Source organism: Panthera leo, chromosome B2, assembly GCF_018350215.1.
Source record: "Panthera leo isolate Ple1 chromosome B2, P.leo_Ple1_pat1.1, whole genome shotgun sequence".
Classification (NCBI taxonomy): Eukaryota; Metazoa; Chordata; class Mammalia; order Carnivora; family Felidae; genus Panthera; species Panthera leo.
Window position 1 is genome coordinate 65,636,126 of NC_056683.1, and position 20,566 is coordinate 65,656,691.

Genomic DNA, 20,566 nt, shown 5'->3' on the forward strand with positions numbered 1-20,566 from the left:
ACTTCCCAGTGCTTTGCTGAAATCAAGACATTTCATCTGCTCTATTCCCCTGATAGAGCAAGCAGGCAAACTTATCAAATTAGGAAATGAGCATAGTTTAGTGTCTCTTGCTCTTGGTGAACTTGTGTTTCTCTTTAGGAACCACAGTCATCCATTTGAATTGATTAGAAATCATTTGCTTAATATTCTATCTGGAGCATTTCTAGGAGTTGTGATTGAGCTTATCAATATACAACAAAATCCAGGGTCCCTACTTTCCTCTTTTTTTTTTTTTTTTTGACACTCAGAATATTTTCCTTTCTCTGGTCATTTGGCTCCCATTATAGTTTTCAAGATTTATTCCAGTTTATTAATAAAAGTTCCTCAATTTCATCCACAAATCCTTTGATGGCTTCTAACATAATAAATCCAGACCCAGCAACAGAAACTCATTAGAAGTAGCCAAATTTATTCACCAAATTGCAAGAAAAATCTCCTGGAGAAGAATTTTCTAAATTTTCACATGATACTTCATTGAACAAATACAGTGTGAAGTGCAGAGAAACTCTTATAAATAGTAAACTTGGTTAAATGTTTTTTGTTCTTCAAGAAAGTAGCAAAAAATTGGGGCACGTGGGTGGCTCAGTTGATTAAGCGTCTGACTCTTGATTTCAGTTCCTGTCTCACGATCTCATGATCTCATGATCTCACGGTTTTGTGAGTTGCAGCCCCACGTCAGGCTCTGGGCTGACAGTGTGGAGCCTGCTTGGGATTATCTCTCTCCCTCTCTCTCTCTCCCCTTCCCCAACTCATGCTGTCTCTCTCTCTCTCTCTCTGAAACTAAATAAACTTTAAAAAATAAATAAATAATTTTTAAAAAGAAAATAGCAAAAAATCACAGTTTAGTGAAAGCAATCCCATGAGTGATCAAGGCAATTAGGGTAAAATACACAGGTTGTCAGGAGTCATGTTTGCTCTAGACCCTGTGCTGTGGTGGGAAAGATGCAGGAAAAGAAGGAAATGTATATCTCTAAGACAGTCCTTTTTGAAACCAAACTTTTGCTAGTAACTGAGCAGTGAAGAATTTGAATTTGGATTCCCTGGCAAGAAGTGACAGTACAGATACTTTATGTTGACAGCTAAATCTTAAATCTTTTGTTTAGTTGCGAGCATAACAATGGGCCTGTATCAAACTTGGAGAGATGTAGGACCAAACTGCGTGTGTGTAAAGAACAGTGACAGGGCATTGAGGAGGGCACGTGTTGGGATGAGCACTGGGTGTTGTATGTAAGCGATGGATCATGGGAATCTTCTCCCTGAAACCAAAAGTACACTGTATACACTGTATTTTAATTAACTTGACAATAAATTATATCAATAATAATAATAAAGAATAGTGACAGTGAGAGTGACAGATGTGGACATTGTTTCATATGCTAAGTAGACAAAGAACGGAGCTGAGTGTAATCTGAAGACTGACAGGAAGGTCATGAGGATAAAAGCAGCCCCAAATATCTGAAAAACTACCACTTGGAGGAGGGAACACATGTGCTTGTAGTCCAGAGCCTGACCCAGGACCTGTAAGTAAAGGGCATGAATAAGGAGACTTGAATCAGAAGGGAAGTAGTCTTCCCACAGTAGCGTGGGCTATGCCAGTACTGTGCTGCCTTAGTGTTGGGAGAGTTCTGGACGTTGGAAAGGCTCAAAGAGGAACTTCACAATCATCTATCCATAATGTTTTAAAACTAATCCCCATCTAGAGAGGGAGCTCAGTCAGAAATCCTTCAAACCACAAGGATTCCCTGATTCTGGGGTGAGAATCAGACTGAGCATGTCCTCTGCCTGTGGTTAGTTAGTTCCGGGGGCTGCTCTGAGGGGAGGCTCTCAAAGTGCTGATGGGTTCTATTGCCTTGTTTTAGTTCATCTCCATTACCCATATTCCTCTACAGAAACATACTATGCAAGCAGAAACAACTAGTTCCCATACCCTCTAATTTCCTCATAACACCACACAGGTAAAATGCCACATTTCATTTTTTAAAACTGTTAGCTGATGACCCTATTTTTGCAACTTCACAGAGATTACAGTGATAGTATTTATTGATTAGGGTCTTTATTAATATTTAGAGCTCTTTGTACCTGAAAAGCAGAATCATGCAGTGTGGTTTTTTTTAGTTTCAAGTTTTTGCATGCAGTGCTTTTAATCAAATATTCCAAATCACCTTTAAAGACACCAAAAATGTCATATTTAATTTTTATTGCTTTGCAATGGAAGCTGAGTGTGCTGTGGATAGATTTCATGTGCAAAATGCCCTTCCTTTATGGAAAAATTATGCAGAAAGGACATTTTGCAAAATGCCAAGTTTAGAAAGAAGGGGTAAACTTAGGAGGATGGAAGAGAAAAGTGGGCTCCAGCCAGTCCTCTGATAATGAGGCTTTGATTTCAGTAGGCGGCACATCTTCTAGGTAAGTCATGTCGGCCAGTGGGTCATGTTTGGTCACTAATGTTAGCATGTGTACTCCAGTCATCCTAATTCATGATGCACTCACGAGGCTTTCCATCACATGTACTGAAACACACACTTTATCACAGCAATACTTAAAAATGTATGAAAAATCAAAGGCAGGGCTAAATTTCCTTCAGAGGATATTTCTGAAGAATTGTTTTCTTGAAAAAAACAAAACAAAACTCTCTATCTTCTTCCTGTTATCATTCTTTATTTTAAGCCCATGATTCCATTCCACTTAAGACATTAAAGACCTCCCCTCCCTTAATGCTTTCTTCATAGTTGACTCACATGGACAGTTATACTATGGAGAGCTTATCATCCACCAAAATACTTGCAAAAAGCACTTTCTAGGTGGAAATGTGTGGTAGTTTCAGTCTGCAAAGCCCATGCTGTTAATTTGCCTCCTCATTGAGCTAAGTTCATTGAAATGTCTACTGTAAACATCAGCTCCATTTCTCCTGTCTTCATTGCATTATTCATAATTGCTTGTGAGTGGCCGGGGGTTGTGTGTTTGTGTGAATGACATTGTGTAACTTGCCATGGTTCATTTGGCAAGCATCAGCAGAGCTTTTCTGAATGCTTTATTTTCACATCATTTTAATTCTTGCTAAATGAACCCATGCTTAAAGCACAAGTTCTGGAAGCTGGACATCATCTGTTCCTTAAACATCCATGATATTTCCAGGTAAAGCTTTTTTGTTGTGTTTTATTATTTGCCGAATTAAACCTGACAAACTGATTCTTAATTAACCCACAGAAAAAGTTGATGGTAGTTTTCTTGAGTGATAGAGGCCTTTGAACTGGTAATATTTTTGTATCATAAATATCCTTCTATGCATACAATAATCTTTGCCATCTAAAGTTTTAGACAAAGATCTGCATTAAAGATAATTTCCTCAGAAATAACATATAAATTATTGCTTTCGTCAAAACAAAGGCCAATAGCTGTTACAGGATATTTCAGGATTAATATTTAAAACAAAAATGTCCATATTTTTTCAAACTGATCTTAAAACTTACCTGACTAAGTTGGTGACTCATGCCAAAATGGGCCATTCTCCAGCTCCCAGCTCCTGCCTTCCTAATCTTCCACTATAAGTACCTAATTTTTGTGTGTGTGTGTCATTGATCCTTCAGCAGTCTGGTGAAGCTTATGAACCATTCCTAAGAATAATGTTTTTAAATGTATAAAATACATGTGATTGTAAGAGAAAAAAATTATATTGAAATACTGTTATTAAAAATTTGAGCAATTTTCTGGTATAGTAATATCTATACTTTTTTATTAATACATTTTTTATAAACCTAGCAGTGGCTCTAATAACTACCATAAATAATCTTGAACTAGCAATGAGCAAAATATGTATGCAAGATGAAACGATTATGGTTTCATCTACAACTGTAAAATGGGACATGACAATATCTGTGCCTTCTATGAGTAACGAAGTCACAAGTACGGCTAATACCATCGTGGTTTGTTGCCATAGTTAGTGACAAAGAGGTCATTTTTTTCCCATCCATGCTCACAGCCCTCCTAAATTCTATCCACAGACCCCTTGGAAGTTCATGGACCCTGGATTAAGACACTCTGCATCCAGTGACTCTTGCCACTGCTTCCAATTTTATTCAATCGGTAGAGAGATGGAGTGGGGTAGTGGTCAGTTGTCAGCATAGATCTGTGTGAGACCCTCAAGAGCAATGGTGTCAGCAGAGCCACACTCACACCCCAGTGGTCTACCATGTCACTGCCAATGAGCCCAGCGTCTGAACACTGTCACCTCAAAGGGGTCATTCTGTGTCAGTTCACTGCTTTCTCCAGCCAGGGAGTCTCTCTGGAAATACTACCAAAATCCAATTAGTAGCAGAATGTATTTGTTATTCCCCATGATGTCATTCTCCAAGATCAGGAAATGTTCCCCAAATATCCTTTATGTTTATTTGCCTAAACCTTATATGCTCGGTCTGCACTTTCCCTAGGAGAGCGTGTTCTCTACATTCATATCCTCTAGGAAAAAAGTACTTCCATCCCGTTAAACTGGTGTTGTGCCCGTGATTTAGACCCACAAGTCCATGTGGATGTTTAAAACTGGATTTATCCTTTTCTCAAAATCAATTTTGTCTTCTGACTTTCCTGACTTTTCTCCTCCTGACTTCTTAGGTACATCACAGTAACTATATGTGGAAACCTCAGACTTTTCAGCCACTCCACCCCCTTCCCAAGCTCTACTGCCCAATTTAATAACTATCGAAGTCAAGGAGCTCCTATGTTTACAACTTCCCTCCAGTGTCCCTCTCTATCCCCTTCCCATTTCTACCAGTTAGTTTACAACCTAACTTGGGTCACCATTACTCTTGCCCTTGCTTCTCAATTACTCAGATAGGTCCTAACACATACTGCTTCAACTTGATTTTCCCAGAGTGCAACTCTGGTGATAGTTCCCTGTTCAAAAATCTTCAATGGCTCCCGGTTATCTACTGAACTAAAGGCAGGCCCTGCCATAAAAGCCTCTCCACATCATGGCCCCAGACTCCCAATTCAGCAACTGTCTTACCCTGTGCTACAAACTTGATAATGCTTTGTTCATGAAACAGGGAACAGATATTTTACCTCATTTATTTTTTGCCTTATTACCTTTCTCATGTTGTACTCTCCTTCTGAAATGTGTTTCTCCAGAACTTCCTCTTGTTGAAACCTTACCATTCCTTCAGAGACAATCCAATCTCAAGCATCACCCATTTATGAAGAGACTTTCTTGATGTGCTTCCACCATTCCCAACTGAATAATGGAACCCCTCCCCACTTTTAGCCTCTATAGCATTTTTCTTAGCATTTTTCAGCCTCTACCCTTCATTATGATCCAGTACAGTAGTCTCCCCTTAACTGCGGGGAACACCGGGGATGCCTGAAATAATGGATAGCACCAAACCTTATACATCCTATGTTTTTCCTATACAAACAGACCCATGGTAAAGTGTAAGTTATAAATTATTCACAGTAAGAGGTAAACAATAATAAATAATAAAATAGAACAATTATAATATTCTGTAATAAAAGTTATATAAATTTGGTCTCTCCCTCTCTCTCAAAATACTGTACTCAACCTTCTCCTTCTTGTGATGATATAAGGTGATAAAATGCCTCTGTGATAGGTGAAGTGAGGCGAATGACACCAGCATTGTGATGTAGTCTTAGGATACCTGTCAGAAATAGAATCATCTAGGGGCACCTGGGTGGCTCTCAGTTAAGCTTCTGACATCAGCTTAGGTCATGATCTCATGGTTTGTGGTTTTGAGCCCCGCGTCAGGCTGTGCTGACAGCTCAGAGCCTACTTTGGACTCTGTGTCTCCCTCTGTCTCTGCCCCTCACCCACTCATGCTCTCTCTCTCAAAAATAAATAAACATTAAAAAAATTCTTAAAATGTATAGGATCATCGGCTTCCGTACTATGGTTGACCACTGGTAACTGAAACCGTGAAAGGCAAAACCACAGATACGGGAGGGACTACTATATGTTCATCTTACCAACCAAAATAGATTTTTTAAAGTTTCTATTTAAATTCCAGCTGCATTAGATTTTTAATCCCTTAAAAATAGACTGCTTAATTTATCCCTTGTACCTCAGTAGTGTTAGGCACACCATTTTTACAATGGGTACTCAGTATATGTTTTCAACTGAACTGAAATGATTCCTATGCAAAAATTGAATTTGCCGGGATGACCCACTTTACACTTTTCATGTACTACTGAAGGATAAGCTAGCTAGCACGTGTTCACTGACTCTGATTTATTGATTAATTGGTAAATTTTAGTGATGCTGTGCTTGCACTTGGCCTTCCACCCACACAGTCTCATGCACTACAGTGCTGCTTCCTCCCCGGCCATTCCAATCATTGTGCTAACTCCTGCTGGGCATTCGGGGCTCAGTTTGGCCATCATTTTTGCCAGCAAGGCTTCCTAACCCCAAGTCTGGCTTCATGCTCATGCAACCTGTGTGTTCCCATGGAGCCCAGCACTTAGAAGGTTACCACAGTTGGTGCCATACTTTGCTGTCAGCATCTTGAAATTTTTTTTAAACATCTTGAGATAGTTTTCAACAAAGGGCCCACATTTTTACTTTGACTCAACTCCGCTAACAGAGTAACCAGTCCTACCTAACCCCTCCTTTCCTGCATATTCCTATTGTCCCCTATATTTTCCCAGTCTTTGCAGTCATCACTCAGAATTCTAATTTTCTGTTTACATCTGCTGAATGTTTATTTATTTAATATTATTTAATTTAATTTAAATTGAATTCATTTACATTAAAATAATTTAATAAATTTCATATTTATTTAATTTTCTGTTTATTACTCTTTATACCTCAACAGACCCTAAACTCTGTCAAGGCAAAAAAAATCTTATTATTGTATCCCCATGACTCAGCCTAGTATTATATACTTAATATTTTCTGGTTGACTAAATGGATGAATGGTTGAGGGAAGGAGGAATTAATGAATTAATGAATGTATTTGTCTATCGATAGCCCTTTGGGCAGCCTGAGCAGTGAAGGTCTTTGGCTTGCGGTCTTCAGATGGCTCCTATAAAAATAACAAAATTCTAGTTAGGAAACTATGCTTGTTAGAAAGGAGTGTAAGATTGGCTCAAGAAAGGGGCACCTGGGTGGCTCAGTTGGTTAGGTGTTTTGACTCCTAGTTTCGGCACAGGTCATGATCTCACGGTTTGTGAGTTCAAGTCCCACATCGGACTCTGCACTAATAGCATAGAACTTGGGATTCTCTCCCTCTCTCTCTCTTTCTCTCTCCCACTCTCTCTCTCTCTCTCCCTCTCCCCTGCATGCTCACTCTCTCTCTTTACCTACCCCCGCTCTCTCTCTCTCTCACACACTCTCTCTCTCTCTCTCTCACTCAAAATAAATAAACTTAAAAAAAAAAGATTGGCTCAAGAAAGAAAAGGAGCAAAGTAGTGACATGAAGGAAAAACTTTAAACAGCACCCAAATATTATTGAAGAAGGAACTAGCAAAGGACTCATGGTATAGATCTGTTTTGAACACAAACACAGAGAGCTTCATGAAGCTACCATTGGGATGCTCTTGAAGGAAGAAGATACCTTAGTGATTAAATAATGCCCTGCTTGCTTTTTCTAATGGTTTCTGGTCAGCCTGGATTCAGAGAGCATGCCTAGATAACAGCCACTCACAAGAGGGGAAACATCTGTCACTGTCTTTATTTGATGTTGTATCATCCTCCCAACTATCTTAGTGATCGCTGAATTTCGTTTTCTCATTAGTAGCTTGGAGGTTTGTAGGTGCACTAGAATTTCATTTCTGGCTTACAATTTCCATTTCATGAAGGCCAATTTAAGTTGTAATTCAAAGTATCCTGAATTGTTAGATACAGGAGTGAAAAGTATGGTGAGTTGTTATTAACAAAGTATACTAGGTTTTTTTTCACTAGTAGACTCCTCCTTCAAGACTCATCTATTTGAAATGATAACTCCTTCCCTCTCAGTTTGAAGAGATATAGAGGTATCCCCAAAAGTCTTGCAGAACCAAGAATGTTACTGCCATTCTTATCTATCCACACTTATTCAGCAACATTCTGCGGCAGCTCAAGGACAAACAATGTTGGAACCCTCTTTCTGCTACAGAGTCTTGGATGAGTTAAAAAATGTTCTTAATTCTCAGTTTTCATATCTGTAAAATAGGAATAGTGATATTTCTATTTGTGAGGATAACATGGGTAACACATGTGAAAGTGGCTTAGCACCATATCCAGCATATAGGAAACCCTCTATGAGTGTTAGTCATTGTTACCAGCATACAGAACATAGGCAGTTATGAGCTTCAACTTGATTCTGTTTTGGGATAGGTATAAAGAAATAAAGAATACATGGTATCAGTGAAAGGTCCACAAACTTTTCCTCTAAAGGGTCAGAGAGTCCATATGTTAGTCTCGTGTGCCATACTGTCTCTGCCACAGCTACTTAGCTCTGTAGCTGTAGCGTGAAAGCCACTGTAGACAATACATAAGCAAATGAATGTAGCTATGTGACAATAAAACTTTATTTACAAAAAACAGACTTCAAGAGCCAAATTTGTTCCCTAGGCCACAATTTACCAATCCCTGGCTATAGGTCCTTGGGAGTTCCCAGTCAAATGCTATAGAAAGACTTGGACGACTTGTCAGGGCAAGCCGAAAGGAGACATGGACGAACTCCACTGCCATACAAAAGAATGTGGAAACTGGGGCGACTGGGAAGTTAAGCTCTTGATTTCAGCTCAGGTCATGATCTCATGGTTCATGAGATTGAGCCCCACATCGGGCCCCATGCTGTCAGTGAGGAGCCTACTTGGGATTCTCTCTCCCTCTCTCTCTCTCTGCCTCTCCCGGACTCATGCTCTCTCTGTCTCTATCTCAAAATAAATAAACATTAAAAAAAATAATGTGGAAACTGGTATTTTAGGGGAGATTACTCTATGCGCTTCCCAGAGATAGGTAAAAGTAAAAAGTATGTCCTAGAGCAAGTAGCTCAGGGATTGGTGTTTCGTTGTTGTTATTGTTTTCAATCTTGCATTTCAGGATAAGTAACTTCAACTTTAGAACAGAGGCTTCTCCGGGGTGCCTGGGTGACTCAGTTGGTTAAGCCTCTAACTCTTGGTTTCAGTTCAGGTCATGATCTCATGGTTTGTCAGGAGTTTGAGCCCAGCACACAGCCTGCTTGGGATTCTCTGTCTCTGTTCTCTCTCTGCCCCTCCCCCACTCATGCGGGCTCTGTCTCTCTCAAAATAAATAAATAAACTTAAAAAAAAAAAAAAGAGCCTTCTCTTTTTATTAGACATTTTCCTTGGGAACTCAGCTCCCCCTCTGGATCTTGAGAGTACCACAATTTTAAGAATGAAAATGTCTGTAGATTGATTGGTAGAAAATGCTGCTTCTCACTTCTGCACGCTATGACTGCCGTATGAATAGACAGAGCTGAGGAGTCATTTCTTTAGCAGTTTGTAAGGAAATAGAAAATACATGGGTAGCAGAAAAAATCATTCCCTTCCCTTACTGTTCTTATGAATATTATAAAGGAATGACAAATATCCATAAACAAAATTAGACTGTGAAAATGAACCAGTGGCTTAGTAGTGGCTTAGAACACTTGATGGGTCACCAACGATGCCACATGTGAGGTGGATTCTGCCTCTTTGAAAGGAGATCAGCTGCAGCATGTACTCCTGGGGTAGGATGGCAAGAACACACTGGGGCCTTTCTCAGGATCCCCACTTGGGAAAGGGTTTATGGGAAATTCACACATTCTTAGTTGCAGACATTTAAATACAGCATGCAACACACACACACACACACACACACACACACACAATTCTCTTCATCAACAAAGTTGTAAAGGAACTCTATGTGCACTATACATCACATTATATTTTGACATTCAAAATGGCTAGTCCCTTCCAAGGTTTTTATTATTTAATTAGTGCCATTTCAAATGGGTCTAGTGCTTTAAACTATAGAAAAGAAATGAAGTCTGTCATGATAAGGCAAGTTTCTTATCAGATTTCTCTCTTTTTTTGTTGTTGTTTTACAGTTTTCTCCTTGTCTTTGGTTGCTTGATTTTGTCAGTGTTTTCCACCATCCCTGAGCACACAAAATTGGCCTCAAGTTGCCTCTTGATTCTGGTAAGTGATACATATGAGCAAAAATGTGTATAAAGTTTATATAAGAACTGTGTATAATATTTATGCTATGCATTTTATCCCACCACAAAGTTCCATCTAGAAAAAAAAGAGTTACTGTGAAGTATATAACTTTCAAAGATCACTGAAATATTGGCCTACCATTTTACCTTTTAGCCAGTCCTCAGGAATATATACAGATATTCAGCATTACTATTACATAGCAATATCTTATGTTGCAGTTACATCAAAACCAGAAGGCAGGACTTGGAAGCAGTTTTACTTATGTTTATTTATTACAATAAGCAAATTATAAGAAGAATAAAAATATCCATGAGGTCTCTCATTACATTGCTAAAAATTAAAAGGTAGAGAGCATTTTCTAGTAATTGCAATGTGGCAGTAGGTAAGTGTAATTAGCCAAGAACTAGGAGAATATAGCACCTCATAAGAAAACAGAAGGCTCCTTCATGCTCTTTTCGACCAACAGACTACATTCTGAGTTTTGCTGCTAACACAAGTCACCTGGTAAGAAATTCTGCAGTTAGCTCTGTTTCCATTATGCTGTCAATCCTCAACCATACAGAATTGCTCAATTCATTTTAAAATGGAAAAAGACCCCAAGATATTTTAGTCTGAATTATTCTGGGCCTTTTAAGCTCTTTTACTTTCTATTACAACTAAACTGTATCACTGTATACTCAAATTGCATCTGATTGAAAGTTTTGTTCATTTACATCCATTTTGATCCAGTCACTTAGTCCAAAAAATATCAGACTTGACAGTCTCAGAACTGTCTCAATGAACTATAAGTTGGAACAACTCACTTCTATAAAACCTTGTGGACTACATAGAAGGAAAGAAAAAGAGGGTATGGGGTAAGCTGCCTTTTATGTGCCCTAATAAACAGATATGGGTTATGTACAGCAATGAACATTTAATATAAGAAAATTATCCTTACCTTGAAGATGAAGACTGAAAGATCTCAACTCATATAAACTGACTGGAGGGCAGCTGTTCTTGCTACCTATGCTTTCAGTTGGCCAGTTTGTGCTTAAAGTTACCAAGACTTCATCAAGTCTCCGTCCTACATCAGGGAGAAATCATTGTTGAGCCTGGAACCAATCTATCCCAATTTGTTTCCATACAAATTGTGCTCAGCGGTATATTGTTAATGTTGAGGATGCTATTTCAAAACCAAACAGAAAACAGACCAAAAAGCACACTGGGAATTTGCTTCACTTATAAGGTTTCCATTTGGGTAGCAAGTGGGCTTTTAGCCTTATGCACCCCTTTGATAACAACAAATGATCTGAGTCCAAGGTCTAAGGCACAGCTGGCCTTTAAGTTCATATACAGAATTACAAATAGGAATTTTAGACTGAAAAAGTACATCTGATTTTTAGACTCAGAAACATGAAAAACTTGGTCTACTGCATGACCAATGATTATGAATGAATGAATCAAGCATTAAGAATCCCATAAAAAGGAATTTTTCACAATCAGGTCAAGGATTCAAAATGTTAGGTTTACATCGTTCAAATCTCCGAAACATAAATTCAGCCTTTGCTAATGAGTTTCTAAATAGTCCAAAGAAACATATTCCTAAAAATCCCAAAGCTGATTTTTACCTTGATTTTTAAAACTTTCTGAGCAGTGAACAAATTCATGAGAGTTTAGTAACTAGGGTGCATTTGAGTAGATAAGAATGTAGATGTTGTCACATATTCCTCAGTTGTTTTCTTTGTGCCACCTTTATTGAGATATAATTGACATATAACATTGTGTAAGCTTAAGGTATGCCACTTGATGATTTTATACACATATATATTGCAAAATGATTGCCACAATGAAATTAGTTAACACTGCATAATCTCACATCGTTACCATTTTGTGTGTGCCTGTGATGCGAACTTCTAAGATCTACTCTGAGCAGTTTTCAAGTATACACTACACTGTTTTTAACTATAGTCACCATGCTGTACATTAGATCCTCAAAACTTACTTATCTTATAACTGGAAGTCTGTGCCCTTGGACCACTTTCACCTTCCCTGCCTCAACCACCAGTCTTCTCTGTTTCTATGAGTTGAGGGGTTTTTTGTTTTTTAGATTCTACATATAAGTGAGACCATACAGTATTTATATTTCTCTGACTTATTTCACTTGGCATAAGGCCCTCAGGGTCCATTCATGTTGTCACAAATGGTGAGATTTCCTTCTTTTCAAGGTTGAATAATATTCCAGTGTGTGTGTGTGTGTGTGTGTGTGTGTGTGCGTGTGTGTGTATTTTCTTCAGATATATACCCAGAAGTGAGACTGCTGGATCATATGGCAGTTCTATTTTTAATTTTTTGAAGAGCCTCCATACTGTTTTCCATAGTGGCTGCACCAGATTGCATTCCCACCAACAGTTCTCTATTCTCCACATCCTTTCTTGTCTTTTTTATAATAGCCATTCTAATAGGTGTGAGGTGGTATCTCACTGTGGCTTTGATTTGCATTTCACTGATGATTATTGATATTGAGCACCTTTTCAATTGAGTACCTGCTGGCCATTTGTATGTCTTCTTTCCTCCCTCAGTCTTGAATGCCTTTGGATTTAGCAAAGCAGAAACCAGTCCCATTTGTTTTCAGCAATGCAGTAATTGCTGCAGATACATGTTCTCAGAAAGGCTGCTCTACTTCCCTAGGGAGAGTGCTTGCTTATTCTCCTATTGTTGCACTATAGGGATAAATGGTCAAGGTGTATGTTTTAAACCAAAGCACACTCTTAAAACCTACCTAGAAATATGCAGACTGTGTTGCAGGTCTAAGGTTTCCCTGATGTTATTCTTCTGCATCAACATTTCTCCAAGAAATATGTTTTATTTAAAGGTTTCATGCTCTCCTGAGTTAGCTGAGTGAATGCTAAAATACACACACACACACACACACACACACACACACACACATACATCATGTAGAAAAAAAATAATTCAAGTATAAGCTTTGTTTTTATTTTTGTATTAATTAATAAAATGAAAAAGCATGCATGTTTTAATTCTTTTTCACGATTAATCTAGGTTATCATAAAAGTTCAGTTGGTTGTAAAATATTGGAAAAAGCCAACAGATACCTTCTTAATGGTTTAGGGAATCTCATTTATCCTTTTAATATGTATGTTTGAGACAGTTAATCTGATTTGAAAGTCTGTCTATCCTCTGAACATCTAATCAAACAGAATTCATAGAACACAACTCTGACTAGCAATGTTTTTAGTTCCCAAGATAAAACATATCTAAAGAATTGCCACCCAAATAGTCATATGAATGGCTTTTAAAATGTTTGCAAAAATTTATAATAAAGTCACTTTTGTATACTTTTGGCCACAAATAAAGCACCAGAGAAATAAGTTTAGAACAACTCTATATAAATCATACATCACGGTTGTATATTTTTTCATAGCTCTGTCCCGTGTGGGTTTTTTTTTTAACACTTTAAAAGATGTTCCCATATTCTAACTGTAATTCCATTTCTGTGCAAGTAACAAGCACCCACACCTCTGACGGAGCACATGACAGGCCAGCTGGCTCCTGGACAAACTTGCCAAGCCCCTCTGTGACATTCATGCTTTCCACCTGTGTTTGAGGGAACCAGTCTTTGGACTTGGTCTTGCTCTCACAGAGTCTTTGGCTCTCCATCTCCCATCCCAAGGGAAGAGGCCTCATCATTCTCATCTAGAATTGCACTCCCAATGCTACTTATAAACTTGTGACTTACTGGCCTTGGTTACCAGCCAAATGGATACACACAAATGCTGTGTGAATTTGCTCTTTTATTCTTCCCAGTTGTGTGGACTGAGGTTTCATACTATGCACCAGGTTCCCTTATGGCTCTCCACAGAAACATGGCACACAGCCCTAACAATGTGGTGTAGACTCTGGAGCTGGGTACAATGAGTTCAAATTCTGCTTCTACCACTCTTTATATGTGTGCCTTTGGGAAACCACTTCTCTGTGCCTTAGTTTGCTCGTCTGTTAAAAGTGGATAATAATACAGCCTACTTCATAAAGTTGTTGTGAGGATGACTTAAATTCAAGTGCTGAGAACAGGGCTCAGCACAGAGAAAGTTGGCAAATATTGTAACCACTGGTTCTTCCATATTAGTGAAGCCTAATAAGGATAGTGAACAGTGGAATATTTGAAATTGCTACATTTGAGAAAATACCACACTTTTCTAATACAAAACAAGGATCTTTGCTAGAATTTTCTCACCACAAACATGGCTAATTATGGCAGCTTTCTTTTTTTCTATGACAGCTTTCTATACAAATGTGTTCATCTAACTAAAAGTGACTCCATGGCACACATTCACCATGAGGCCTGTGTTCATAACAACCACTTACTTTTGGTGACTAATGAAACAGATTTTTATTGTTGTAGTTCTTTGATAAATGCATCTGATGAAAATGCTCACGGCTTCGTAAGTTCTTCCCTCAGTATCTGCATCTGCTGGGTGCAACGTGAGGCAGGGATAACTAGATCTGCCAGAATGGCTTGCTCTGCCCTCACTCTGCGGATAACATGTATGAACTCAAGACTATAATACAAAACTGTGTACCTACATACCGAAGGCAGTTCAAAGCTGGTGTTAATTTCCTATGTCTTGTAAAAAATTCTTCAAAACTGAAGGGGAGCTAGCTAGCGTTTTTTAAGTACCTTTCATTTATCCGACTCGTTGATTTCTTATTAAAACAAAAACAAACCATAAAAACGTTCAATTTAAGTAGTAGTCCTCTCATTTACCAAATGGCTAATTACACTGTGCAAGATCATGCACTGGGTCTAAGACAGAGCCAAGATGCCATCTTAGGCCTGGCTGATGAAAAGCCTGGGCTGTCTTCTCAGTAGCCAGCAACCTCATATTCTCCTGCCTCTTAGTCAAGACTGACAGGTACTACCAAAGTGCATTTGTGCTGCTCACAAAGGTGTAAGGCTTCTTTTGGGCTCTCTCTCTATATATATATATATGTCAAGTGATGCCTACAATCCTTTTACTTGGAAAAAGTTAGGGTTTTTTTCATAGAAAGTGTACTTACTAAGTTATCATAAATGGGTATATCAGTTTGGACCACTATAAGTTCTTTGTATCAAGAATTCTAAATACTGCTTTGTAAACAAGCAAAAGCCTGATCTGTGGGGTAAATAGTCAAGTATAAAGTTGTATTTTCTAGTCCCAGCTCACATTACTCAGGTTATCGTAGTGCTGTTAAAGGAAACTCTTCTCTTTCCAGGTTAAACTATTGTGGAAAGTTTTGTTTTGGTTTGTCTTGATTTCCTTAGCCTGAGGTCATATATTTTAGCATTTTGTATCCCACCTTCTTAAGAACAATGCTGTTTAGAGTGCAGTTCCTCTCCACTGGATAACTTCTGGCCTTCCAGATTAGTTTTAGAGTAGTCATTCTAGGGCTTTAAATGCAGGTTGTTCAACCCATTGAAAATAGATGATCTCTCCACTTAATGAAAGTGATGTGTATTATATGTAGAATTTTCTCTGAAGGTGGTCATTTCTAAAACTGCCCAACCACAAGCAATCAAAAGAATGCCATTATCATTTTAAGGAAGCTAGTGAATGTCTTAGTATATTTGCTTCTCTACCCTCCTGCTGTGTTAGAAAGACTCCAAACCACAAATGGATTGTGCGAAGCATCTGGTCGAGTACTCAAACACATGGTCAAATATTCAGGTTTTCCCAAACATCTGGGTGTTTGGCACCTTCTAAACAGAGCATATGCAGATTTGCTAGTTTTGCTGGTTTTGCTTCATGTAGTGAAGCAAACATGGGTTTGCTGTTTCTTTGCACAATGAATCAGTTCCTGAATGTGTACGAATCCGATTTCGACAGATCTAATTATATACTAAATGCACTAGTGGAGCTTACTATTTAAAGAAAATCTGTAGTGAATTCTTTTGTAAAGTGAACAGTCCCCTTAAAAAGCTAATAACTACATAATTAATCTGTGTTGCATGTTTGTTTTCTTTTTCTAATATGGGTGCATGTGGGGTTTTTTTAATTGCTATATAAGCATCCATCATCTAACATGGCATTGAAGAATTAGAGGTGTGGCCACTTCCCATCTATCAGTATTAGGAGCGTGGAACATCAGCCACAAACACATGTACTAGTCCTTGCAAAGTAGAAACGTTTGTGCATAAAATTATATGGGTTTGATGTAGAAGATTACATTAAGTCTCTACATTTAAAGTTCTGGCATTAAACATTATAAGAGAAGATAACAAAGGATAAGGATAAGAATCCATTTGAGGATATTAAATCGTATGTTTGTAATGGAAGTGACAGAGTATGAGATATTAAGCAGTCAGATATGAGGAATGAGTGATCCTTCTTTATGTTTATCACATCTCTGTAATTTACTGCAGAAAGCTCTCAGAATACCCCAATGAACATTGAAAACTGCAATTATTTTCCTTTGCTTGTCTTTCATCAAGAAAAATGCAAATAAACTTTCAAATGATTCATGGAGACTAACAATCCTCATCAATCTGCTGATGACTGAAAAGAAAGAGCAGGAGTAGTTTAACACCTACGCTGAATCTTAACTGAGGGATAATAATATAGTAAGTTATCCTGTGAAAAGTATTTCAGATACCAGAGGAAAGGCTTGTTCGAGTTAAAGATAATGAAATTGTGCCTGAAAAAGACCACGTCCCCATCTGTAGTCAGGAAAGCAAGAACTTTACATATTTCTGATGTGAGTATCAGTGCCTGACCAAGTGGCCAATCTATCACAGAGCCACCCTGAGAAACTCTGTTTCCAGACTTGAGGAGCAACGCAGCAGACATCCTTAGAACTGTGAATGAACCACACTCCATTAGGTTCATGCCAATGCTGATGTCCTGAGCTCCACAAAAGTATATTCAGCTGAGAAAGAGAGAAGCAAGGTGATATGATGAACACCAGAGGGCTCCTAGAAAATAACAGAGTCCAAGATGGTTGGCAATGGAAGGAAGAACACTCTTCCCTTACTACCCTTCCAGGCTTAAGTAATGTCCACCATTTGAAACCTGGGTCAAACTTAGTTACTTGCTCTTCCTGGAATAAACTGTGTTTTCCTTCTAATTTCCTTTGGCATGGGTTACTTGACATTGTATCTCCTCCCTTATTCATTTATTTAACAATAATTATGCAGCATCCATACAAGCAAGGCATTCTGTTGGGTGCTAAGGACATGGCAATGAATAAAATAGGCAAAATCTCTGTCCTCATGGAATGCACATTTTTATGGGGAAGATCTACAGTAAACAAATTGTCAAATTGATATATTAAGTGTTACAAATGAAAGGAAAGCAAGAAAGAGGAATGGATAGTATATTTAGAGAAGTCCACTGGAAAGGGTTGCATTATAGCAGAGACTTAAATGAAGGTGAAGCAAAAAGCCATGCAGAGATTAGAGGAAAGAACATTCCAGGCAGATGGAACTTCAAGAATAAGAGCCTTGGGCAGGAGCATACCTACTGAGCCAAGGAAAGGCAAGAAGCCCAACAACAGCTGAAGGAGACTAAGCTGGGGATGAGTGGGGAAAAATGAGGCACCGGTTGGACTAAAAATTTCCTGAAAAGAGGCTCCAAAGCCAATTCAGCAACACCCCTTAATATGGTGGTACCTGGTACAAATTATCAATAAATATTCTATGAAAGAAGAGGGCCAGTTGTTTAATTGCACAACATCAATATTGAAGTTTCACAGTATCGTAGATACAGCACCAAAATTAAAACAAGATGCAATACCTGACCTTAGAAAGCACGGGAGTAGGATTGAAGCCATTTAGGAAGCAATTGAAGTCATTCATACGAAGCATGATGGAGCCCTCAACAAAACAGAGGCACTGTGAACTGAGGAGAGGAGATGAACTAGAGCAATATAGATGGTTTAGAGGTTAAATCAAAACTGTAAATTCCGAATCATTGGTCGGTGCCTCACAGAGAGTCTGGGGAGGGCTCTTCTCAGAAGTGAGATATTCTGCCCCTCGCATACTACATAGCTCCAAATTGTTTGTTTCCTGCCTCATTTCAGATGCTATCTTCTCTCTGTAGATTTCCAGATATTTCCCTGGATCCTGACTAATTAATTCACTGCAGTTTTAACTCAAATATATATTAAAAGTTTCCTATACTCCAGTCTGTGCCAGGGACTGGAGTCTCAAATACAAATAAGACATTATCCCGCCCTGGAAGGATATCATAAATTATATTCTCATCTACAACCTCTGACTGAGTCTAGAGCAAATTAAAAGCCTGGAAATCATGGGTTTGCAAAGAATAAATGGCGAAATTAGGAGATGAAATAAAAATGGGTTAATTTGACATTTTTTTAATTACCACTTTGAGACATAAGCACATGAGAGAATATACCTTTCCCATCTGTTTCTCATAAAAGTAACAAATAAGATTATCAAAAACTATTTTCAATATAGATTACTACGAATCGTACTCCTGTATTGAATATTGGGTTAGTGCCTTACAAAACCAAAAGCTGGAAGCAATGGGGTGGGTCCCCTTTCCCACACAGGCAAACATCAGGGGTCACAGTTAAGGTGAGAAGACACATCACACTTCTGCAAAGTAGATTAGAGAAAAAATTTCCAAGCTGTAAATGGCAGCTTGACAAACACCATTACAGGCTGGATTCAATGAAAATGCTGCAGACCTGGCTTCCTCTGGGGCTATAAATCACAATGAATCCACAGAACATTACTGGAAAATGGAGAACAGGAAAGAGACTGCGAGGGTGACAAGCCCTCCAGCCTTGGCTTGCCCGCAGACTAATTGAGGGAGATTCAGTGCTGCAAGATTGCAGCACCATGGGAAAACCTGGAAAGCCCTCCTCCCGAAAGAACACAGAAGAATAACCTTCACAAAGAAGTGCAAACCCCAGACCCAGACCACCTTTGGGCGAGGTCAGGAGTGGAGAACATGAGGAAACACCCCCTCCCCGAAGTGCAAGTGCCAGAGAGGACCCACTCTCTCACCCTCCCCACCAGTCACTCTCTTGAACGTTTTTTTATTATCTTTTTAATTTTTAATATTTATGTGTTTTTGAGAGACAGAAAGACAGAGCACAAGTAGGGGAGGAGCAGAGAGAGAGAGGGAGACACAGAATCCGAAGCAGGCCCCAGGCTCTGAGCTGTCAGCACAGAGCCCAACGTGGGGTTCGAACTCACAAACTGCGAGATCATGACCTGAGCCAAAGTCAGTAGCTCACCAACTGAGTTACCCAGGCACCCCATGAATGTTATTTTTTAAATCAGGTGAAATCAAGGATGACTCAATGTCAAAAGCAATCTTAAAAGAAAGAGGGGCGCTTGGGTGGCTCAGTCAGTGAAACATGCAACTCTTGATTTCAGTTCAGGTCATGATTCCAAGGTCGTAGGATCAAGCCCCATGACGGGCTCTGTGCTGACAGCATAGAACCTGCTTGGTATTCTCTTTCTCTCTCTCCCTCTGCCCCTCTCCCCTACTCACGCTCTCTCTCTCAAATAAATGAATGAATGAATGAATGAATAAATAAATAAATAAATAAATAAATAAATAAATAAATAAATAAATGTTTTTAAAAATTAAAAAAAAAATAAAGAGAAATCTCAATATAATTGGAGGTGTTATGTAGAAGTGTACGGGTGGTGAGCCTCCCTGACTCTTTGACTTCATGCTAATAATGACTGGAGAACCATCCGTGTAAATCTGGACAGTTTTCTGTCCTACTTGGCTGACCCATCTTCTTTCCAGCAGGCTCCTTCCTCAGTCTCCTTCTGGTTCTCTTCTGTTCTGATGCAATTCTCTACAAACTGCATGTTCAGCATGGCAAGGGCCAACTGACGCAAAGTGGATTGTATAACCAGGTTGGGGAGGTTGTCTGTTCATAGAGTTGGAGAGTCTAAGCTGGGGGTCAGAGATGAGAAGCACCCAGCTACGTCTGAGGGCAGAGGTTGTGAGGACATACATTTCCTTGAGTCACCTCTACAGACAGAAGGATATTTTTTTTCTTTGCTTTATCTTGTGCTGCTTGCTGATTCATTCATTCATTTATTCACTCATCAAATATTCACTGAGCACCTACCAGGTATGCTGTGAGCCAGAAGCCTGGCACACATCACACACCAGCTGTACACTGAGATACTCATACAGTCCCCATCCTTGTCTGCGATGGTTCTTTAAGGTTATTTTTCTAGTTAAGTCAGGTGGAGAATTTTGACTATTATGCGTATGCAGTCTATTCTGTTTCCATAATGCAAATCACCTCATATGCAATTGTAAATAGGGTAACGATGTCAACGTAACATGGAAGCTAAAGATGATTTTTCCCAAATAACAGCAGCTGAGCGTAAAGCATACCAGCC

The 20,566-nt window shown here is 38.9% G+C and overlaps 1 protein-coding gene across 1 annotated transcript in view; it reads left to right on the forward strand.

Moving 5' to 3' along the window:
• KCNQ5 (potassium voltage-gated channel subfamily Q member 5) overlaps positions 1–20,566 on the forward strand; it is a 515,760-nt gene that overhangs the window by 328,055 nt on the left and 167,139 nt on the right. The window contains exon 2 of the mRNA XM_042939160.1: positions 10,080–10,170. Coding sequence (XP_042795094.1) covers positions 10,080–10,170 — 91 coding nt within the window. The remainder of the gene's footprint in view (positions 1–10,079; positions 10,171–20,566) is intronic.